Raw genomic sequence first — 24,881 nt, forward strand, 5'->3', positions numbered from 1 at the left:
AGTAAGAGGGGTACATCCCATGGTCATGTGCCCATTGCCCACACGGCTCTTACCAAAACTGTGGTCCTTGAGGCAATGTTATGTAATATATATGATAATGGACCAGCTATTCTCTAGGACCTAGCATGATTGTATTGGAGGATTCACTGAAGGCAGGAAAGGTGAAACCATATCCTGAGTAGATATCAATTCCATAAGGATGAATCACTGCTGTGTTCATCTGAATTTATGACTCTGTGGATCTGATAATGCCCAGCTCAGGAGGAGACAGCTCCATTTGCTTGGTCCCTCAGTGACCCATAATCAGGTGCTCAGTCTCTCCTAGAGCCTAGAAACACACCAAGATCCTGAGTATTTCTCTGCTGCAGAAAGCATGGCCTCACTCCAGGACCCTGCAGGGCTGTGCTGTAACCTTATACAGCGGTTGCCAAAAAGACTCCACACCATATTCTTAAGCACCACGTAGACAGTCAGAGTAGCAATGCAGTTTGCACCGAAGCCTGAAACTGCTGTCGATTTTTTTTCTGTGGCATCCACTTGAAACCAGCAGTCCCGACAAATGGGTTAGAGGAATATGCCAAGTATATAATACATGTGCTTCCAAAACCCAGATAGGCCTACTAAACCCTGTGCCTCTATCTCAGCGCTAAGGGGTACAAGGTGCAACATATGTGGGCATGCCTCAGGTCATTGGTCCTCTAAACACTTCATCAGTGTGACCAGACACCTGAATCTTCATGGGTCTGCCCACCAGCTTGCCTCTTTTCTTTCTTTCTTTTGGCTATACAAGTAACAGTCTAGCGAACTGTCCCTCAGGACTCTGTGATCTCTTAGCCACTGTCACAAAGCCCTGCAAATCAAGGCACCCTGACTCCCGCTCCAGCCTTACCGTCCATTATATTATGTCCACCTCGCCTCTGACAATTAAGTAACGACACATGGCCTCTGCCACTCTGGAACCCCATTATCCCTGCATGCCCAGTTCCATGACTGGCATTTCCTACTGTCACCCCTTGCCTGCAGAGGGCAGGAGTCACTGATCTTGTTGGAGATGCTGGCGCCCCCTCCCCAGTGCAGTCTTTTTTTTTTTTTTTTTTAATATAAATTTATTTATTTATTTTTGGCTGCATTGGGTCTTCATTGCTGCACGCGGGCTTTATCTAGTTGTGGCGAGCGGGGGCTACTCTTTGTTGTGCTGCACAGGCTTCTCATTGCGGTGGCTTCTCTTGTTGCGGAGCATGGGCTCTAGGTGCACGGGCTTCAGTAGTTGTGGCACGTGGGTTCAGTAGTTGTGGCTCACGGGCTGTAGAGCACAGGCTCAGTAGCTGTGGTGCACGGGCTTAGTTGCTCCGCGGCATGTGGGATCTTCCCAGACCAGGGCTCGAACCCGTGTCCCATGCATTGGCAGGCAGATTCCTAACCACTGCGCCACCAGGGAAGCCCCACCAGTGCAGTCTTTATTACCTGTGTGAAGGCAGTGTCCTCCTGGGAACTTAGGTGGTTCTTTAGACTCACATAATGAATCCATTCTAACATTCACACCTCCTGGAATTTTCTGACCCTTTCCTTAATCCTGGCACAGCAGTTCCCCATCTCCACCTCATTTGTATGTCAGACTCATGTCCAAACCTCAGTAGCTATCTCAGCAGTAATATTAGGACCAGCTTCAGGTGTCCTTCACTCCACCTCATTTGTATGTCAGACCTCATTTGTATGTCAGACTCATGTCCAAACCTCAGTAGCTATCTCAGCAGTAATATTAGGACCAGCTTCAGGTGTCCTTCACTCCAAGTCACGGGTAAATGCTCCCATGATAATAAACTCTCCGTTATCCTGCCTTATAGCCTTTCCTCAACCTCCATCCCTGGCTCACTACCCTCAAGAGCCACTCACACGTTTCCCCCAGTTCCTGACGGTAGCATATTAGACAGGTTCTGCAATTACTTCAGTGTCTGAGTATTTCCTCCCTGACAGCAGTTGTAGTTCTCTGCTCAGGCTGTGCTGAGGCGTGACTGGTTCCTGGCTTGGAGAATAAGGGTGTTAGAAGCGCATCTTGAGGAGCTCAAGCATCCTCCTCCTCGGGCATCTGCCTCACCAGAGGCCTTGGCAGGCTCTTCAGGAAAGGAAGTACGAGCTGCCCCTGCCAGCCCCACACTCGCGGAATCCTGGTGTTCAGCATTTGCAGGCTCCTCCACCCTGTTTACGCTGCCGTGTCCCACTCTCTTGCTGTTGAGGCCCTGACTTTAATAAAGGAGAATTGTCAAGACTGAATATTTTATCTCCTTTGCAGCTCAGCCAGCCTTACAATGAGATCCTGCGCCTGTTTTAGGTAGTTTTCTCTCTGCTGCAGGAGAGCGGCCTTTCCTTAACTGTTACTACAAAGGCCCTTGGGCTTTCGGTGTGCCTTGAGCTGATAGTTGGCCGACTTAAACCTGTCATTTTTCCCCCTCAGGCTTCCAAAACACTTAACAAAAGCTAGCCAAATCCAGAGGCTTTATCTTTTTTTTTTTTGCGGGTACGCAGGCCTCTCACTGTTGTGGCCTCTCCCGTTGCGGAGCACAGGCTCCGGATGCACAGGCTCAGCGGCCATGGCTCACGGGCTTGGTTGCTCCACAGCATGTGGGATCTTCCCGGACCGGGGCACGAATCCGTGTCCCCTGCGTCGGCAGGTGTACTCTCAACCACTGCGCCACCAGGGAAGCAGTGGTGCCGCGTGGTCCAGTATTTCTCCCGTTCAGGTGCCGCAGGTGCTGCATGGTCCAGTATCTCATCTTCCCCCCCACCCCCATACCTCTAGATGACAGCCTCGGTAGTAACTGTGCTGCTCCTGCAAGCCAGGGGCTGTCTGCACCCTCTTACCAACAGCACATTAGTGTTCTACTGATGTCTTAACAAATTACCACAAATGTAGTGCCTTAAAACAACACAGATTTATTATCTGACAGTTCTGTGAGACAGAGGTCCGTCGTGGGTCTCACTGGGCCAAAATCTAGGTGTTATCAGGGCTGGGTTCCTTTCTGGAGACTAGGGGAGAACCCATTTCCTTGCTTGTACCTGCTTCTAGAGGTGGCCCAGATTCCTTGGCTCGTGGCCCCCTTCCTCCATCTTCAAAGCCAGCAATGGGCCATCTCTTTGCTCACCCTTGTATAGTGACATCTCCCTCTGACCACAGCTCAGAAAGGCTCTCTGCTTTTAAGAGCTCCTGTGATTAGGTTGGGCCTATCCAATCTCCCCATCTCAAGGTCCTCAAGCTTAATCACATCTGTTTTTGCCATGTAACATAACATATTCACAGGTCCCAGAGTTGGAGATCAGAGGTGGGAATCATTCTGCCTACTACCAACAGCAATGGGGTTTTTGCCGTGACTGGTCAGTAAACCCGCTCCAACCACCTATCCTGAGGGTCTGCTTTATAGGGGTGTTCTGGGTACCAATCGTATTAGCCTGGATTCTCCAAAAGAACAGAGCCTGAGACAAGAGCTTGCATGTAAGTCATTTATTTAGGAAATGATCCCACGACGCAGGAGTGAAAAATAAGAGGCAAGCCAATATAAGGATGTGTTGCCCAACTGGCTGTAGGCAACTGGTAGCTGATTCAGCAGGATCTTCTGAGGCACCTTCTGGAATGCTTCTCAGAACTATCTGCCCAGGGGAATGAAAGGAGGAAGCATTTATCTAACCAGCAAGTAAGGGTCCACTATTGTTAAGGGTGGCCCCATGGGAACTTAACTTTCTCTGCACTCCTGGGCCATATTATGAGTTCCGAATGACTTCTATGAGCACCCCGCAACACAGAGACCGAAATGGGAGGCGTGTAGCAGGAATCTGGAGGGAGGTACTATCATATTCTCTGAGATCCTGGTCAAAGACTGCATGGAAGCAATTGCCCCAAATGTGGCTAGAGGAGAAGGCAGGGCAAAGAAGGCCTCAAGTGGGCCCAAGGTTTCTGATGCATAGCTCAAAGGCTCTAAGGCTGGAATAAACTTGGCATGTTTGAGGAACGGAGAAGGCAGGGTGGATGAAAACATAGTAGGCCTTGGTGGGTGTGGTACTGAGTTGAAGTAGGCAGGGGCCAGATCCCTCAGGACTTTGCAAGCTTGAATAAGGAATTTGATACATAGGGTGAGAAGTGCTTACTACGAAGGTAGTCCAGGCAGCCTTCCGGGAGGAAGCAGATCTTGAGCTGAGACCCCCCCAAAGATCAACAAGGTTTTGCTAAGATGGGTCGGAGGTGCTAGTTTAATAGCATGTAAAAAAACCTGGAGGCAAAGGGAAGCTTTTGCAAAATTAGATCAAAACTTTCATTATTTTTACTGTAGATGCCTGCACAGTGATGATATAAGACAAAAAAAAAGGTGAATTCCTTGTTTTTCACTTCTAAACATTTAAAATGAAAATGCATTTTTTATAATTATAAGCTAGAACCCCGACATATAAACTTCCTGAGGATTGGTATTCATAATCTTCATCTCCACAGTACCACGCTTGTAATAGTTTGAGGAGAAAAAAAAAAAAAAAAAAAAATCACAGGTCAACTATTTCCCTCCACCACCAATTAGGAAAAAAATAGGAACCTATGATTTAATTAAGAACAGTTGCTAGAAATTTTAAAGAAAGTGTTCACTTTTATGTCAAGATTACATAGCTGTGAATTGTTTAAAGACCCTGTTACGTTCCTTGCTCTCTTCACTTCCACTTTAGTGTGCCAGGACATTTCGAACAGCAGACAAGAGATAAAGTGTTTCAACTAAGCCACAGGAGGGCCAAAAGGAGCTGTTGCATCTGTTTGAGTTGTCAGCCTTAATCTGAAACATACTCGTCACTGTTCATGAAGTAAACAAAACCCAGAAGCTGAAAAATAAAAGTGCACAAATTCCAAAAAGGAGGAGGGGAAGGATAGAATTCTTAAGGCCATATTAATCAGGATCCTAGAATTTGTAGAATTAGAGAACATTGGCCAAATCTTCTAAATGACCCAGAGATATTGGAGACTGGCCCAGAAAATAAAAGAAATTATTACTAAATATTGAATCTAGACATGACAGCATTATAAAATAGCTGATCAGTACTAGAAAATAATCTGGTTTAATTCCCAATTCATACAGTCCTAAGAGTTCACAGGGATTGAGATTATCTAGTCCAATATTACTGCCAATGCAGAAATTCTCTCTGTAAAACCTCTGGGAGCACCAGCAACCTAAGACCCTCAGGCTGGAGGCTCTAGATGGCAGCTCTATACTGGCTGTAAAATGTGCTTTTAGTGTTTAATTGCCAACCCTTAATCTTACGTTGCTTTTAGGAAAACACAATAACTCTCTTCATAAATATTTATAGCAAAATTCACACATGCTTAGCACCCAATTTGGGAGTTAATTTCTTTGTTTGAAGTATGAGAATGATAAACCATCAGTATAAATTCCTCCATACTAGACAAATAGCTCCTTGAAGGCAAGACCATATATCTTGTAAATCTTTATTTCTGATGGAAGCAGAGTACCTTGCTTATATCAGGTCTGCACATTTTTTGAATAATGAATTAATGAGTTAGTGAATTAATGGACTGAAATGAAATGAATGACTGTATTTTAAAATAGCATATTAGCTGATTTCTTGCCTCAACTGTTAGTTCAGGAGGGAAAAAAGAATACTCAAATATCTGAAATATTTCTCTAAAACTTTATTCAAAGTTACTCACCTCACTGTTAATAAGGTGTACAGTTTATGCTCTGTGCCAGTATTAGTAGACCTGCCCATTGCCGGCAATGGACTTTGAGAAAACCCATTTCCTGACACCCCAAAAGTTAAATTACTCTTTTCAAAACATACCGAACTCCCAATACTTGCAGAAGTATTACATGCACCATTTTCCCACCAATCTTTAAATCTGAACTTAAGTTATTAATCTACATCCGTGGATGTTAAAATGAAGTCATTTTAACAAATTATGACTGTACAAATCAAAACACCGCTAGTTAATATTAGACAAAGAGTATTTTACAAACACTACATTACATATTACCTTGCAATCTGAAACTTACATTTTATATTTGTGTAAGTTTATTTTAGATAACTGAAACGTCACAGAATTCAATGGCAAATTTTAAAAAATTTAGTTCTGTACATTAGTTCCAACTATCTCTATTTTACAATCTATAAGGCTCATGTCATAGTTCAGCACCAAAAAGATCTACAAAACTGTCTAACCAGTCTTCTTATTTATTCCATATGATGGTTTTTGTTGGTTTTTTTCTTTTTTCTTTTTTAAGGTGAAAGTCTGAAAAAATGCTTTATATATCCTACTTCCAGACCTTGAGAAGTGGGATACTTTTTGGCTGGTCATACTATGTAAAAACTTCGGTTGTACCTTTTAATTTTCATTGAACAGATACAAAAACCAAAAAGGATACTTACAACATGAGTTTCGGTTGTCAGTCTTTAAGTTGAATTTATAACACTGAAGCATCAGAAATAACCTAATAATAATGCCCTGCCCCTATCCTTCCTTTTTGTTTTAAATTTTTAAAAGGCAGACATAAAAATGTTTTATTTATTCTTCAAAATAAGGTGCAAAGAAGGATTGCAACCACCAACTTCCTCATACACAACTCCAATAACATCTCAATGTTGTTCCGCAAAATACACCTTGAACTGAGTCAGGAGCAGACCGAGAGTTACATCCATGTTTTCTATGCCAGACGTCTGCTCAATGCCAGCATCTCTCTGTTCACAGAGGTCATTACAGTAACGCATCACTGCTGGCCTGGATTTAAAGCAACGGTTTTTAGAACTAGTGTAGCTGTCCCAACTCTTCTCCTTCTTTAGGATTCATAAATTCTAGAAAAAGAGTATGTCTGTCTTGCCATTTTTAAACAGGGTTTGTGCATATCTCATTAAGACCACATTCCCTAAACCAGAAACTTTTTTCAAAAACCACAGGAACTTTCAGTAATCTTGTTTGTCCAAAGTATAAAATTCTTACGTGTTTAAAAAAATTAAAATTGGAGACTAGTACCGTGGCTTTCTTTGCCAGAAGTGCACAATTCATCACACTACATTTAAAAACTAAGCTTCATGCATACAAATGGCCAGAGGGGTATGAAGTTTTACAGAGCCCTTAACATCATTCGAGTACATTAAGCATTGGCTAAACCACAACAGGAAGCATGTTAGGAAACTGAGCAAAGAGACTTTCCCAAGAACACGATAATTTTCCAGGCTCCATGTCAGTCACATAAAAATTTAAGCAACATGTAATCCTTTAAAATTGTCCCCAGACAACCCATTCCCCCAACCGTTCCCATACATACCCCCCGCCCCGAAGTCCTCCACCTCACAGAAGTATCTTAGTGCTCCCCGTTACTGATGACAGCTGCTTCAGGTTCTGCTGCTGTTGCAGGGAGTCTTGGCACTTTCTTAGCAGGGCTCGGAATATGCTAAAATCAAAAGAAAAAAGTTGTTGCCTCTTAGCGTTTTTTTTAAGGAAGAGTCAAGTTGCTAATTAAAGTTCTAATAGGAAAACTGACAGAGGGCAACTTTGGAGAGGCTTATGCTCAATACATATTCTATATAACTTTTCACGGAGGGAGCTAAATATCTCTTCTTTACTTTATGGTGAATTTATTATACAATTATCCGTGTAGCAAGTGAGAGGAAGGACACGGAGATCCACCATACCCAGTATTTCACTTGTCACATCTTGTGTTTGCAACTCAAACACTTGTGGCTTGACTTGCTACCTCAAGGAGCAAGACTATGCATTTAGCAAATTTGTGATGAGTGGATAAGATTAATAACTTCAAAGTTTTTAAAGTCCTCAGTTTGAAGGCTGGCTCTGATCCTGGTTAAGTCATTTAACTTTTTTCAGCCTCATCTCTAAAATGGGCACAGTATCATTTAAGTCAAGGGGGTTCTTTTAAGGATTAAATTTAAAAATTAAATTAAATTAATTAGAAAATGAAAAAAGTGGCTAGCATGTAATAGGAATTCAAATCATAGCTATTTCTGTTCCTTCTTGACAACTGGAGACAGATTAGACAGTAGGCTGAGAGAAGGGATGTGAGGGGCTCAACACCCTGCCCCTACTTCATCTCTCACCAAGACACACACCACAGGTGAGCCTTCTCTCTAGATCAGTTTTCCTTTAAATTCTGGTATTGTTAACAAAACCTCGTATTTAGTGTGCACTTAAAAATGCTAATAATTTAACTGCAAAGCACTTTATACAACTGGAAAATGGCACAGCTAGAATCCAATACCAGAGCCCTGGCTCTGAATCACGCTGCTTTATTGACATTCCTTTAAGTTGCTAAATCTCAGTTAGATCCCCTAAGCCCTAAGATCTGGGGATAGAAATTTCTTACCCTGTCAAAGCCCAGAAGCAAACACAATGAGCTTTCTTTACCTCAGTTGCTGTGCTTGAATGCACAAGCCCTACGCCTTCATCCAAAGTGTCATCATTTGGAGAGGGGCGCCGAGCGTAAGTTCTTCTGTGCTTCTCATCTACTCGAACTAGATACCATGTTCCTTCAAAGAGTGAGTCTATTGAACTCTGGGGAATATAGCTGACTAAAGGAAAGGCGGAGAATGTGAAAAATTAGTTATGACATACAGCTCATCTGGTAATAAAACTAAAGATAAAATTTGCTATTTCCCCATAATTTTCACCAACATCAGGTATGTACCAAATACCGCCTAGATATCTGGACTAATCTGATACATCACATGTTGAATGCTATTAGAGCCCTCCAATAGGCTTCTGGGTATGTATTAACAATTTAATATTTTTACCCAAGTGATGAGTGTCCTCTCGGAGCTTCATGTTTTCAGCAAAGACATCTGGTGCCACGCAAGTTCTTGAGTCAAGCCTTGATTTAAGATCACACAAGCTTGCTATTATTTTATCAAGAGCAGACCCTAAAATAGCAAATAATTCCAACATTGAAAGACTAAAAATAGCATGCCCCAAAGCCTGAACAAAATGTTGCCAAACGAAAAAAACAACTTTGCATTTTTTCAGAACTACTGGCTATTGTTTAGTTAAAAGATAAGCTTTTATTTGGCACAGCTTCCGTTGACCTCTCACTAAACGTTTGTTCCGTATCAGCCAGTAGACAAGCTAGGAAATAGGTGGGATTGAAACTATAAATAACTTGTCTACAGTCAACCTACGGTACAGTTTTAGAGTAACGCCAAGTCTTCCATCAGTTTTTCTCCATATTTTTGCTCCTCCCTGCTCAGGGAAGGCACAAAAGTGTCCTTAAATACAGCTAAGACCATACCCTTATAAACATTAGACAACTCAGTAAACCAACCAAGAAGAAATGACCTGGTATTATGCACTCATATGATCAGACTCAATCATTGGTGTGAAGACTCAAAAGCCACCTGCCTTAAATAGGTATGCTTCCCTTTCTCTACCTACGTCTTCTGGCTACATATCCTTTAAAAATGAGATAAAAGAGAAAATAAAGTTACTTGCCAAAGAAGGAAAAGTCACACTACGCCATTAGAATAAAAAAGTTTCAGCTGATTATACATTTTTTTCTGACTCGGAAGGAAGGAAAGATATTCTGACTCAGACATAATCCTGCCCTTTACCCAGTTAAGGCAGATTTTCGGAGAGTATGTTGAAAGAAGTAATGAAGATTAAAGTGTCATAATGATCTATGGGACAGATTCAAGCACTCACTTGAGAAGCCTGCTAAGTCAACCTTACCACAGTAGGTTCTCAAGACATTCTTGTTGAAAGACTCAGCATTTACCTGGTGTGGCATCTTGTGTAACTTTGAGGGAGTACAGAGTGGCAGCTAAACCAGAACCATAAGAGAACACACCAATCCTCTTTCCTGCCAGCTGCTGAGGTGAGTACCTGTGTAGGAGGGAAAAAAACATTAAAAAGTTTAATTGATCCAACTACAATGGGTGGAAAACCACGAGTTGGAATAAAATTCATCCTAAGCCCAGGGATCTAACCTAAAGCTTTACTATTACAGTAAGCAGACCGAAAACAAGAATTCTCATCTCTCTGGGAATGATGGGGTTTTTGAAAGTTATCATGTCCTAATATAAGTTATTTGCCAACTGGGGTTCAACTGTAGGTCAAGAATAATAAAACCAGGACTCCCCTGGTGGTGCAGTGGTTAAGAATTCACCTGCCAATGCAGGGGACACGGGTTCAAGCCCTGGTCTGGGAAGATCCCACATGCTGCAGAGCAACTAAGCTCATGCGCCACCACTACTGAGACTGTGCTCTAGAGCCCGCGAGCCACAACTACTGAGCCCACGTGCCACAACTACTAAAGCCTCTGCAACAAGAGAAGCCACCGCAATGAGAAGCCTGCGCACTGCAACAAAAAGTAGCCCCCACTCACCGCAACTAGAGAAAGCCTGCATGCAGCAACAAAGGCCCAACACAGCCAAAAAATAATAATAAATAAATAAATTTATTAAAAACAAAAAGAATAATAAGGCCATGAGAACAATAGTCAGGAAAGCAAGTATGAAATTAAATACTCTGGAATAATTGTACCCTCATCCCATATCTCCTTCAAGTCAATGGACAATAGGCTAGAGAGCCTGGAAATAAAATACCATTCTGCGACCTGCCACCAACATGCCTGACACCAGATCTGGTCTTAGAAATCTAACATCTCCGAACGAGGGGAGTGAATCAGCGGAAATTTATACTTACTGTGCAAGAACGGAAGCAAGGGAGCCATACACTGAGGATGTGTACATATTTCCATTTTGATTTGACACAAGCAAAGATGCCTTTGTTTTCTGATTGAAGAGTTCTGAACTAGCCTTCATAAATGCCTTTTCCACATCTCTATCGAAGTAGGTATCTTCTAACTTAACATCCCTGAAAGATTTAGAAAAAAGAAAATCTTACGTTATTCAAAGACTGTATTTTTATTATATTACTTAGTGGACCTAACTATAAGTGTGTATGATTCTGATTTCCCATTTATTAAAAACCAAGTAGCAGTATGCTAATTGCTAGGTAAGATATAACAGTTGTACATATATGGTCCTTTTTCTGAAAGGTTTTTTAATCAAATTAAAACAACATGATTCTAATGGGTTAATAACCCACTAAAGCTGTCATCACCAAACAGAATATACTACTATTTCAAGTCCATAATAATGTCCATTTAGTTAGAAAAGTCACATTATAGGAGCCAAGTCTTAAAAAGTTGAATAGAATTTTATCAGAAGGAGAAGAGACACAGGAAAGGAGAAACAGAATGAGTTTAACAGGTATAGCATACTAGGAGGCCCTAGAAGTGGGGAAAACGTGGAAGGAGTATGAAAGCAGACGTCAGCAGTGGCTATGTGCAGGATGGATATGGGCACAGGGGCTCGGGAGAGGCAGGGAGAAGAGTTAAGAGGCTGCTGTATAAATACAGACACTTGTGGGGCTACATTATTATGGTGACAATGGCAACAGATCTAAAAAGAGGAAATCAGAAAATCTGAGTAGAAATGACTAAAGAATTCATGTAGGTAAGCGACCACCTCTCTGGGACTCAGCTTCTTCGGTGATTACATAAATAGGTTAGACAAGATGACTTCTTTTGACTAAAATTTTCATGTCTGTACAAATACTGGTTTCACAGATATAAAAAATACTCTCACATAGAAGGGAAAAAATCATAATTCCTCTTACCCAAAGGCTTCCAGGCCACTATAGATACTATTTTTATCTCTGTTCTGGTCATTAAGGAAGTCATTCAGCAACATCCGAGCTACAGATTTCTGAACCAGTTTACAATAGGGTGAGTGGAAGATCATGAAACCAAAATCATTCAAGGTGAAATCTCTATCATTTCCCTCTGAAAGAGAAATCCAAAGAAATTATGAAATTCATTTAAGCCACTAACTTTTGAAGTTTGATTTTAGAACAGGGCTGGGATGTTTTTATATCTTTAAGCAGCAACCAAAAATACACTGTATAATGAAATATCTCTATAGTTTAAAATGTTTATCAAAAAGACATCTAGAAATAGAACACTATACACTACTGTATTACTGGTTTTCAAACTGAACTATCACAACCCATTAGTGGGTTGTGTAATCAATTTAGTGGGTCAGGGCCAGTATATATTTTTTTAACCTTAATAATTAAGAGGTTTTTGTTTGTTTGTTTGTTTGTGTTTTGTTTTTAATGAAACAGACTAGAGTAGAAAATAGCAAACTGTATAACCCGCAGCATGGGCAGGAAATTTCATGACACTTTAGTTTCCATTTAACTGCACATACAATGTAAAGGATACGTTTTACTGTGGGTCCTAGTAAAAAGTTAGAAAATCACTGTATCGTTAAATACTGGCAAACAGTATGATATTTTACATACTTCAAGAATGCTTCTTATGCAAAGCCACTATGTTACCTAATATCTGTTATTGAATATTATTTTTACCCCTCTCTCACAAACCCTATAAAGCAAAGTTGGACTATGGAAAAAGCATACTTTATATGCTATGGTGTGTTTTAATAGCACTAATTCGAATACTGTCCTTCTCAGTACCTCAAGAACTTTCTCAGGGTTAAAGATGGAGATTGATGATGACACTAAAAAAGCAAGTATGACTTCACAGGTCAAGTGCAAAAAGACTATGTGGGCAGGGGGATCACTTCGGTATAATATATTTTCATTAGAGTTTTCTTCGGATCACAGTTGCAAACTAAAACCTTGCGAGAATACCTCTCTCAGAATGTGTACAAGATTCAAGTTACTTTCTTTTACCCTACTTTTGATTTTCTTACTGGGGGTAAGTCATCCTAAGTATTTTTATAGAAATACACTACATTTGGAAAGTTTACCTGTTCTCTTAAATTACACATTCCCAGAAACTATGGGAAAACTATGTTATTTGGTGGGTGAGAAAAAAATGGTTTAAGGAGACACTAATGAAGGATGCCCAAGATGTAGTTTCTCACTAAAGACAGTCGGCACATTATACTGCCCTCAACAGATACCAAAACAGAGGAAAATAGATAAAGCCCACCTTTCTGCCACTGGGCATAGATCTTCTTGCGGTAGACAGAATAGCAGCGGTCTAATGCACTGAGGTAGCACTGAATGGACAGTTTTCCATCTACTATAGGATATTCAGAAAGCATATCAGGCTTGTAAAAGTCATAGGCATGTTGCATATGTGTCCCACGGAGTCCTATTAGAACGAAAAAGAAAGAGGTCCATGTATCTCTGCTTTCTGATGTATGTTAGTAAGCATATTGCATCACCTGGCAACTTCCCTTTAATCTAGTCAACTCACTACTCACAGAATAGAAGTCACAAGGTGAAACCAACATGTAATTCAAATGAAGCATAACAATATCCATGGACAGGCCTAAGACTCTTTTGATATACAACATTTTATGCAAGTTTCATATACCTAACCAGGAGATCATAACTGCTCTACTGAACTGAAAACAAATTATTGTATGACTATGGCTAAGTTATGTCTCCCAGTTATTACTTAAACCCAACTTAAACCCATTTTACTCCTCTGTAAAGTGGGGATGACATCACTTACCTCATACAATTGCTATGAAGACTAAATATGATAATACACATAAAACACTTAGCAGGTAGTGCCTGCATTTAATGAACACCAAGTACTAGCTTCTATTTTTATTTTCGAATTTCTCAGCATATTGTACAAACTAAACAAAATGCTTTCCCAGACACTCACCTCGTTCAAAAATTAAAGGAGCATTAGGCCCAATTAGCATAGCAACGGCTCCAACTCCACCTGTAGGTCGAGCATTTCCTGTGGCGTATACAGCAATATCCCCTGCAACTACCATGGCATACCGTCCTGAAAAATATTTTGTATTATATACAAGAATGTGATCAACACTCTAAATATCATACATATAAACTGAATCTGTTATATTTTCCCAGAATATCCTTTCCCCATCTTTGGTAAAGAAAAAAAAAATTCTGACTAAATTTTGGTAGATAATTTTGTCCTACATGATAAAGATAACCAATTCATAATTCAGATAAGCTGAAAGTCATAGCTATCTTTCTGAACACGTTCAAACAAGCATAACTGGTAAGTGTGCATATGGCATTAATTAAAGGTCATTTGGGCGTTTTCACCTTCAAGGAGAGTTTCTTTGGAATAATATGTAACATACCATCCCAAGAGCTGGACTCAATCCAGTTAACAGCATTGAAGACAGCAGCTGTGCCTCCATAGCACGCATTAGTTGTGTCTATCCCTTCTATATCTGTATTCCCAGACTCTTCAAAGAGCTGCATCAAATTCGTCTTCACTGACTTTGATTTGTCGATGATTGTCTCTGTTCCAACTTCTAGCCGCCCAATGCAATCATAAGAAAGGCTATTTCTCTCCATAAGATTCTGGACCACAGTCATGCAAAGAGAGTTGATATCTTCCCTATCTGTGCAGAAGCCCATCTTGGCCTGGCCCAGGCCAATAGTATACTTTCCAGCATCTACACCATCATATTTTTCCAACTCTGCTTGATCAACATATTGAGAAGGAAAATAGATCTCAAGGGCAACAATCCCCACATCTTTTGGCCAGCAGGCTTCTGTGTTCAAAGGAAGTGACCCAGGCATGGTGAAAGGACTTTAGAAAGAAAAACAGAAAAAACATTGTTGTAGATTACAGGTTGCAGACTGTCAAGTTCAAACTTAAGAAATCAACATTGAGACTTTCATTATCACCTAAAATATTAATTTCTAAGTTTAATTTACTTAGGGGGTCAATTTTAATATGTGAAAGTAGTAATTATAGTATGACTGGAGTTATTATTAACTCCATTATTATTTAAAATTATCATCTTTTAGGGACTTCCCTGGTGGTCCAGTGGTTAAGACTCCGCGCTTCCACCGCAGGGGGCACAGGTTCAATCCCTGGTCGGGGAACTAAGATCCTGCATGCCCCAGGGCAAGGCCAAACAAAACAAAAAAATTATCATCTTTTAGAAAGGCTTGCACTTTATTCAGAGCTGGATATATTTAGATTTAAAATATGATTATTAGAGGTAAAGAAAACTCAAATAAGATTCTTCTATGTTGTAAAGAACTGTAAGATAAAATACAATGACAATTTAGTAATAAGGCCCACAAATCAGAAGTCAAGTATCTGATCTATTCCTGGCCCCTCAAAAAGTTTTTAAAAAGTCATTCATTCATTTATCATAGGTATATTGATTATTCATAGCTATTGACTTTATGGGACTTTAAAACTGTTAGATCAAACAATATTGCAGTCTTTATTGATCTAAACAATACCAGTAAGTAGAAAAGCCACACTGTCAAGTCTACCATAGCAATCTACTCAAGGCCCCTGCTATTTTAATCCCAGCTTTCCAAAGAAGCCTCCACCCAGAACCCAAATGATTAAAATTTAAAGCAAAGACAAGTTTCTGGACCCATAACAGTCAAAAGTCAATATTCTATACTTTCTACAGCTGGTGTATAGGCAATAAATGATGATAAAATCACAAGGTTATCACTTAGCTTCTAAATCAGGCAAAAAAAACCCAAAACAGATTCAAATTTGAAAACTGAAAATCCACACATTATTTGTGTGGCATCTTAGATAACACCTCTTAAAACAACCCTTTCTGTTTTAAAAAGGGCCTTAAAAAGTTGGACTGTTGCCACACTGTAAACTAGTGTCTAGATTTATTTACCAACAGTAAAAAGAAAATGTGCTAGCCACTCAAGAGTGTTGCTATGGCCTATGGGTAAGTCACATAACCTATCAGAGCCTCAATTTCTTTAGAGGTTGTATCAATCAGAAAAAGAGAAATTATTCTAGATATTTCTAACAGAGGAGGATTTAATACAGGGAAATGGTTACCAACTTGTTGGCTGGGCCAGAGGAGCAAAGGGGAGGAAGGTGGTTACTATTCAGACCCCATGAGCTCACATTCCTACTGAGGCTGCCAGAGCTCCTGGTCCCAGCACCTCTGCTGCTGAGTTACAGCCAAAGCCCCACACTCTTGCTGCTGCTGCCACTGACAAAAGGCAAATCCTGTATCTATGTCATTTGTCCTCTGCCACTCTGCCAACTCAGGTGTAGCATTAGGGATAATGAAATTACAGACTATTGCCATAGTGCGTTGCTAATTATTGAAATCTTGAGAAAATATCTAAAGCAGAGAAGCTGTCCTTAAATCATGAGATCTACCCTTAGCCCATAGGTTATCAAGGTATGAGTATATTAAAACCTGAAAAATAAGCACCTGGAAATATAATCACAAGATCTAAGTCAAAGGTCTTAAGAAAATCTTCCTTCTAAATACAAGAATTTTTCATGAAAATTTTGTCTCAATTATTCACACATATCCTGGGTTGCAATTGTGGATTCCTTACTGAGGGTCACCGTCAGAAAAGTTTGAGAGTCACCATTTTACACAGTCACTGGTGCTCTGTGGAGAATGGATCTGAGTTAGGAAGCTGATACAGAAGCCCCATGAGATGTAGGTCATTAACTAGATCAATTACTACATGAAGAGTAAAGGAACAGCTTCAAAAAAATATGGAAGCAGAAAATTGGCAGAAATTGTGACTGACTAGATAGTAGGAAAAGGATGAAGTACTGAGGATGACTTCAGATTTCTAGCCTCCACTGTTTTATTTCTTGACAGAATCACTCACTGTCAGATACACAAGTGAACAGAGAAGCACCTCTCCACTTTGTCCTATCTTTCCCCTGTTCCATGCAAACCCATCAATTTTATGATAATCTAAACTCTGCTACACTGAAGTTGAAATGAAGACATAAAGGGACTATCTAATATGTCATAAGGCAGATTCTAAGTTTATAGTAAAATAGGTTAAAGTCCTCTGCATAGTCCACAGAAAAAAACTCAACTAGTGTTAAAAACAAAAACAGTCCACATACTTATAGAAGAACCCCTCCTATATGCTACCCTTTAAGTCACCAAAGCAGAGGCAGTAGGATTAACTACCTTCCCAGCCTTTCCCACAAGGTTAACCTTTAGATTCTTTTCAACTCTTCAAACCGCTCTAAACATGCTGAGGACAGTATAATTTTCCCTGCCTGGCCCAACAGCTTGCAGCGCTGTTGGAAATAAAATGGACAAATATATATATAATCTTCTGAAGATATAAACCAGTTTATGAAAAGCCAGAAAGAAGGCTTTAATTCCAGAATTACTCCATATTTACCATAATCTAACTAGCTCTGATCAGTCACTGGTACTTACTAAATAAGGTGTAACTCTATTTTTAAGCCTCCTAGAGTTAAATAAGTGACTTGTTTCATTTGAGGGGAAAAAAAGGTAGCTAAACTACCCATCAAAGCGACTCATGAAAGCGAATCATGCCTCTGATCTTGATGTGGAAAAAATTTTTACATTGTCTAACTCAGTCAATATTGCTCGTTCTCTGAGGATTTTTGACAGCCAAGGTGTTTGCATTACATTCCTGGTAAAACACCATCTAATTTGAAATATTTACCTTTTGGTTGAAATTGAGGGAGAGTGAGAAAAGTAGAAAAAAAGCGAGAAATTAATACAGGGAGTAACTGCCTTCATGGCATTTTTTTTTTTTCTTCATGGCATTTTGAACAACAAAAAGATTGATATAGTTTAGGGTCTATAATCTTTACTTTTAACTATCCTGTTGTGTGCTCTTATGTTGTGCTCTCAAATGCTCTCTGAAGTAGGCCAGAAAAATTAGAAAAAGAGAAAAAAAAAGAAAAAAAGGCCAGCTAAAGACCTGGTATGTTCACATTATAGCATTAACTTTAGTCAAAGAATGGGATATTCTGGTTAATTCACTATTCTAAATATCACAAAAGTTTTCTAAATAGAATACAGTTTAAACATCTGACAGTTTAAAAAATTACCTGCATGTATTCTTAATCTTTTGCTGATAAAAAAGGTACTTCATGATTTTTCAGAGCATTGTGTTCACAATTTAAAAAAAAAATCTAAGCAGGATAATGGGGATTCTGTATTTCCAATAAAAAGATGTAAATATTCTTTTTAAATTTCATCTTTAAAAAGGAGAAGAAAGGTACACTTTTACCACAGAACTCTGTAAACCTTCCAAAGCTATCTTCCAACAAGTACCAACAGAAGACTCCCAAGTCTGTTCTCCTAAAGTGAAGGCTCACCCCCATTGGTGGACAAAAGAAGCTCCAGGTCCTACTTCCAGAGTTGGCAAAGCAAGATAATATAGAAGCCTTGCCTTGTTAACAATTTCTGAATGCTTCCTGCATAGGAGGACACAAAAGGGACCAATATGATCCCCTGAGAATCTTTTGAATCTGTGAATGAAAGACAACTGGAAAAGGAAAAGGATAAAGAGAAAAAAAAAGGCAAAAAAGCAGAGAAATCAGCTGAGGATGCCGATGCAAGGGCAGCCCTTACCTAGCTCCGCAGGGCTCGTCAGGGAGGGACTTCGGCATCAGTCCCCAGAGCCGCCTAACTGAGCTCTCTGCCTCCATCTCTCCCCTGTCCTACGCTAACCTTTCTAAAATGCACATCCGAGCTTTGATAAGATGCTATTTAAAACTATTCCAAGTTTATCCGCTATTATTTAAAGTCAGCCTCCTCGCACTAGAAAGGCGCTTCTAGAAAACAAGAAATGTACCCATTCGTCTTTGTGTCCCTAGTACCCAGCCCAATGCTTGGCATATGATGGAAGCTGGATGTTGAATAAATGAGACCCTACTAGCCTTCTAATCTAAAATTACTAACAACCATAGGAAATCATAAAACTGAAACATGAAAAAAGCAGACTCATAAGAGGAGCTCCACGGTAATACAAGAAAGCAATAGCTGCAAATAATTAGGTTATTGATTCAAACACATTTGTAACCACTGTCCAATCTTACATAAACATTCAATCTACAGCCCTGATGGATATCTTTCGAGGCTGTAATTCAGAAAAAACTATTGGCACACATGCTTACCTGTGATTGTTTCTGACTAAGCAGTTTATACGGTTACATTTTATTATCTAGATTTTTTTCTCTTATGAGTGAACGCTTATTTTCAAGATTAGTTTCTAGATTTTAAACATTAGTCTCATAAACACAAAATCAGTCTCCTGAAGCATTATGGCATTAACTAATGTTTAAAGACAAGGTGTAATCCTAGCATGGGTTTTAAGAATGTGTGGTGTACACAAATGGTTATTTGTCTTAGGATAAAAATTAAATTTCCCCCTTCCATTAGAAAGGAGCACTTTCCATTAGCAGCATGACAGGATGCCATACCTGTGTGAGGGATAAAGAACAGCAGTCTCCAGGTCTGTCACTCTGTTTCCTCCTTCAGGCACTAGGAATTTCAAATAAGAACCTCTTTTAAAGTCATAAATCACCACACAAATTCAAATAATGACTCCAATTCAAAGTGAGTTCAAAGAAACATTTCCTTGTCCAATTACATTATGTAGAACAGAGTTTGACTTTGCTTAGAAAAAATGGTACTTAAGGCTTATAAAACATTTTTCTCATCTTATTAGCTCTTACAGTGGTAGGTTTGGTCCTGGTAATGAACTGACTGAGTAGTTCTATCACTGATTCAGGCTTTAAACCAAATATGATGCTGGGAGAGTTGTAGTCTTCTTTACTAAATCAGGGTTTTCAAGAATTGGGGGAAAGGAATATAAATGAGTTGTACTAGGCTAATAAATTTCTGGAGTAAAGAGGCTTACACATCCAAGAGCTTGCTCTGCACTTGGGAATTTGTGACTTGAACAATTTGTGCCTCTCTGAGCTTCAATTTCCTCATCTGTAAAATGGAGCTAATACCTGCCCTCCCAGTTCATTGTGAAGGATGGTTGAGAAGATAAAATATGTGAATAATATAAAGCATTTACTATTATCCTAGCTCTCAGTATTTTTCAAACAAAATATGTATCTTTCTAGCAAGACCTAATTATCTTTATTTATTTAATCTTACGCTCCTAGTTTTCAACATGGTCACTTTCACCTGCCCCAACCATTTAGAAAGTGATTTTCCCCTTAGTGCTTGGTTAAAAAGGTAGTTTTTTGATATCAAGACCAAGGAGCATTAAGCTTTATCATCATTTAAATTATGTGGAAACAAAATGCTTTGGAGCATTTTCCTCAGTCCACCTGTTTTGAAGGGTTGTTACTTGAGACAACAGTTCCTGTTTAACGCAAACAATTAATTACCTTTGCTCTCTATTTAATTGTTGGTGAATATAGCATCCGCCCTTGCCTGATTAACTGGAGACTACCCTCAGCTGCTGTTTAGTAAAGCTTTACTTCTTTTACACGATTAGATCATTTAAGAGCTTAGAGACTTAGTTCCTTTCCCTTCATTAAGTTCACCACCCCCATCCCATAAATCGATCCTGAGGTTTGTGGGAAAAGACTTCTATATTCCAAAAAACCTCTGATTCCAGGATGATATATACATTTTGAGAAAATAACTTTTTGTTCCTTATTCTCTCAAATTATCCCTTTGTAATCTGCAAATTAAGCATTCCATGGGGACTAGTTCTCAATGGTGGAGGGGGGCGGGGACATGATTCCTTCTTAAGTGTTGAGACTATTTAATAACTTAATAATATTTCTTCTTGAAACCACATTTGCATATGCATTTGACACTATTTTCATCAAGGACATTTCTCTTGAACTGCCAATATTCCCTCTTTCAATTTTGATTATTTAAACTGGGGAGGGAGGTTAGGTGGGAAGGCAGAGAGAGCAGGAGGGAGAAGGGAGAAAGAGAACTCCAGCGCACAAAAGAAAGCAAAGAAAGGCAGAAGAAGAAAGAAGATTCACAGAGGACTGCCATGCTACTTAAGCTCTCAGGAGAAAGAGAGGCCTGGAGTCCAGGAAAGGAAATGGAGCAATCAATGCCACTTTGGGGAAGAGTCAATCAGAAAGGGATTAGGCTTTCCATTCTCTTCTGCAATTGCTAGGAGCGTTCTCTATCCTGACTAAAACAGCAGTGCCAAAGTCTCAAGCAGGTCATCAGCTTATTTCTAACAGAAGGTCTTTTCAGAGCAAGTGATAGAGGGAAGCAGTGTGGCTCAGAGAGCAGTTTATGAATCACAAGCGACTGGGCAGGTTATCACAAAGCATGTTTGGAGGAGACTCCTGAGCTGAAATATAGGCATTTCGAGTTTGGCAAAGATTAAAACTGAAGAATGATAAGACCGCCTAGGGCCAACCAACTTTCTCCTGGGGTTTATTCAGTGTTCTGAATTCCTCCTTCTGGCTCCCTCGTTAGCCTTGATTCAAACAAATGGTCGGAGAAGTTCACCCAGTACACATTTTGGTACACGATAAACCACAAGCAGTTACCTGCTGATCTTTTTCACTGTTACAGGAGAGAAATCCAGGAATCCTTTTTAACTGAGAATGAGCCTTTCCTCCTTAGGAGCAAGCAAGCAAAACTACTGTTAGGAAAGCCTTGCCCACACCTGTACAACTCTGGTCTAGTTCCCTAAGTAAAAATCACAGACACCCTGCCTCCCCCCAGAGGGACTGGTCTGCTTATCAGAGATTCTACTCATATTTCAAGGTCCTGTTTTAAGCTCCCTCTTCCAGGAAGGTTTCCTAGAGCTTTCTAATCAGGGCCCTGCACTCCTACAGCAGGTATGTCATTCACACCTACACTGAAGCCTTCATATTCTACTCTCAATGGAAAACTAGTTATTGGCAGTCTTCTTAAGAATACTGGATACTTAGACTCCTATTGGGAGAAGGGCTATATTTTGATTCTTTTGAAATCCCTTTTAGACCTTGGAGTAAAGGGCACACAGAATTGCTATTTTTTGAGGGGCTGAATTTGGAGTTATAATTAGAGGAAAAATCTTTTAGATTCAAGTACTCAATAGCAGCAGCCCTCATTAGTGAGTTCTTTTCACTATCACTTTTAAGATGAGCTGCAGCACCAAACAGTGTCCAGGAGTTTAAGAAAATTGGCTTTCTACTGCTGCTGTTCAAAGCAAATGGTAGGTTTCAATTATTCCTTGAAAAATGTAAGGAGTTCAAATGGAATCAGAAGAGAACATTTGTCGGTCTTACAATCATTCCCAAATGCACACACCCCCAACCACGAACCCTGCAAAGATGAAGCCTGTGAGCTTTGGAAGATTAGCTTCTCCTCTACTGCTCTTACTACACTCAGTTAACAGCAAGTGGACATCACCACAAGCTAAGGGTTGACTAAATTATTAGGAATTGAGTCCTACCACCCTCCCATTAGATTGGGTAACATGTTTTTAATCTAACATTTTTTTATCTATATGTCTTGAGAAACAAAAATATCACACCCTTCTATGATATTTGGTTTTTTTTAATAACCCAGCATAAAATTATGGCTCTATATTCCTTTCCAAATGAAACTAAATAGAGATTCTGAAATATAGCCCATCAAGCTCCTCCATCCACAACCCCAGTGCATCTCCCTGCACTCAGTTCCACTGACTTACTACTGTTTTAAATAATGCTAGGGTACCCAGGAAACATACATTACACCAATGTCAGGGTTTTGCATTTCCTGTGAGAAAAGCTATCTAAAATCTCAATAAAAAAAAATCTCAAAATCAATCCCACAGTTAAGAGAAACAGATGTAAAAGCACCCTGGAGGAATATTTAAGAAAAAAACAAAATGAAAAACAAGGCCCAGGATTAGTCTAACAGATGACGTGGCCTTCTATGGCCCTAAACATAATACCATTTAGCTCTCCCCGTCGGAAACACCTTCTGAGAACTAGGGTTACTGACTAAACTAGAATTGAACTGAACTAAACTCGAACTGATTTACGGGCAAACTTACAAACTTAGGAGAGAGACCTACAAAGTTGAGACACACAGAAAAGAAAGTCTTTCTCCTTTCCCATAAGATATGCTATCCCTGCCCTCCGTATCCACAGAAAAATAACTGAAATTTTAAACATAAAGAACACAAAGTGCTTAGATGTCTCGAGCTGCAAAGAACCATTTGGCAAAGATACAGGTTAAGGACTTTCAATTAGCCTTCTAACAAATCTGTGCAATAAAAGTCCAAACTCCACCTCAGAAGGAAATATCTGCTAACTATACAGGCACTTCCATTTGTCTCAATCTTGTCATTTACCTTGCCATTGTTTTTCATGATTCATCCCTGAAACAGAGCAAATGTTACTCAGCAGCAGCCAGAACACATCATCCACTGCAGCAGTTTGGCAAGAGCATCAGCAGGAGGGCAGAGTTGCAGCAGAGGTGAGCAAAGAAGCCTGTGATGCCCTAAACCAAGGCCACGGGGCGAGCATGACCAGCCGGGCCAGCCTCACTTTACCTGTTGTCCAAATCTCTCTCTCCTCCAGGGTGGGTCAGAGTGATTCTTTCTCTACCACTGGTCAGGGCAGGACACACGTTTTTCAAAGACTCCATATACCAAGCTTTGAAATGTCCTTGGTTCAACCCAAACCTATTGTGGTTGAAGACCTGTGCTTGCCTGCCCATTACATCATCATAGCAAGTCTGGTTGGTCCTGAGGCTACCGGCAGGAGGGAGATACGGAATTTCAAAACACCGAGGAAACCTATATATATATATCTTAATGGGCATTAAAAATATGGAGGCGGGAAGGTGGGAAGCAGGAATCTGTGATACCTGAAGCAAGCACAGACCGAAGCAGTCAAGAATTCAAAGTACTCAACCAGGTTAAACCACGGTTGTGATGCTTTCTCGCACCTGAGCTAGGGACGAAGAGTAATGCTGCCCACTTCCCTTTCTCCCAGCAACTCTCTATCTGTGGCAGGAGGACACACCCCCTGCCAACCTACAAGCCTCCAGCTAAGCGTGATCTTCCCCATCCTTCGGCGTCCACCCCTAAGCCAAGGCTCCGGGAACACCCTGACAGTCCAATTCCTTTCTCGTCCCCCTCATGTGGGCCCCCCCATCCCCTCAAGGCGGTCACAGCCACTCCCCTGGCACCTCCATCTCCTATGTCATTAGAAGCCTAGCCCTCAATGCCCTCTCCCCTTCTCCCCTCTGCGACTCGCCTGCCCACATCAGTGGCCCCGGCCCCTCCTAGGACCCACCGCGGTCGGCCCCAGGTCCCTGACAGGGGACGCCCTGCACGGCCCCCGCTCACGGTGCCCCATCCTCCCGGGCTAGGTCCACGCCTCAGCCCAGACCCTGACGGAGCCGGAGCTCCTTCAGGCCTAGTCAAGGACACGGATCCGCTGGGCCCTCACCCTGCTCGCAGGGCCTCAGCAGCCCAGGTTTCTTCCTCCACTCGGGACACTCACCGAAATGTGAGCGGGCAGTGGCCGTGGAAAAGGAACGACCAACGAAGATGCAATCCGCGGCGCCTCCCCTCCACCACCAGCTTTATAGCCGCCGACCCACCAGACTCCGGCACGGCCCGGAGTCGGTGGGAGGCGGGACCATGGACCTAGCAGCCAATCGTGGCCGGCATAGTAGGCCGGTAGCGCCCGCCTCCCTGTCCGGTTTCAACCAATCCGAAGGAAACTAGAGGCGGGCACTCGCTGGGGTGTTCCCTCGTGGCTGGAAGGGCGGGGGAAGGGGCGGGGTCAAAGCCGGAGGGCCGAGGAAATGGGGTGAGAGAATGACGTGTGGTGGCCCGAGAGCCGGCCTACCAATGACAGAGCAGCAAGAGACGGCGAGAGCCAACGGGAGCGGAGTGAGAGGTTCTCCGGCCAATTGGAACCCAGTGAGAGGAGATGTGAGCCAATGAGGCCTCCACGTCCCACCACTGGGGAGAGATGGTCAAGTGTGGAAGGCAAGTTGGTCCCTGCTGAAGAGGCTGTCAGGTTGCCTAGCAACCAGAGCTAGGCTTCACCTGTAAAATTTCTGAAATACTTGATTTGAATTCAATCTTAACGTTTTCTAGTTTCCCAGAGCATCCAAGTGTGCCTGCA

At 41.0% G+C, this 24,881-nt stretch overlaps 1 protein-coding gene across 8 annotated transcripts; it reads right to left on the minus strand.

Annotated features, from left to right (window-relative positions):
• Positions 1–1,079: 1,079 nt before the first annotated feature.
• On the minus strand, positions 1,080–24,370 carry HMGCS1 (3-hydroxy-3-methylglutaryl-CoA synthase 1). Of its 8 annotated transcripts, XM_089908829.1 has the most exons (13): positions 24,249–24,323; positions 23,090–23,116; positions 19,245–19,305; positions 14,152–14,609; positions 13,701–13,826; positions 13,011–13,175; positions 11,669–11,834; positions 10,691–10,861; positions 9,762–9,868; positions 8,788–8,913; positions 8,402–8,565; positions 7,308–7,433; positions 1,080–3,642 (listed from the first exon to the last, which is right to left on the minus strand). In XM_089908829.1, exons 2-12 carry the CDS (start codon positions 23,112–23,114, stop codon positions 7,344–7,346), a joined length of 1,659 nt encoding a protein of 552 aa, XP_089764955.1. In that variant the 5' UTR covers positions 23,115–23,116; positions 24,249–24,323; the 3' UTR covers positions 1,080–3,642; positions 7,308–7,343. The 8 variants fall into 8 exon arrangements, with proteins under 8 accessions (XP_089764955.1, XP_022453743.1, XP_089764958.1 ...); XM_022598035.3 differs by lacking the exon at positions 23,090–23,116 and having other exon boundaries at positions 24,249–24,370; XM_089908832.1 differs by lacking the exon at positions 13,701–13,826 and having other exon boundaries at positions 24,249–24,329.
• Positions 24,371–24,881: the final 511 nt, after the last annotated feature.

The sequence above is a fragment of the Delphinapterus leucas genome, chromosome 3 (assembly GCF_059928025.1).
Source record: "Delphinapterus leucas isolate spDelLeu-1000000601 "Yukka" chromosome 3, BTC_Dleu_Yukka2, whole genome shotgun sequence".
NCBI lineage: Eukaryota > Metazoa > Chordata > Mammalia > Artiodactyla > Monodontidae > Delphinapterus > Delphinapterus leucas.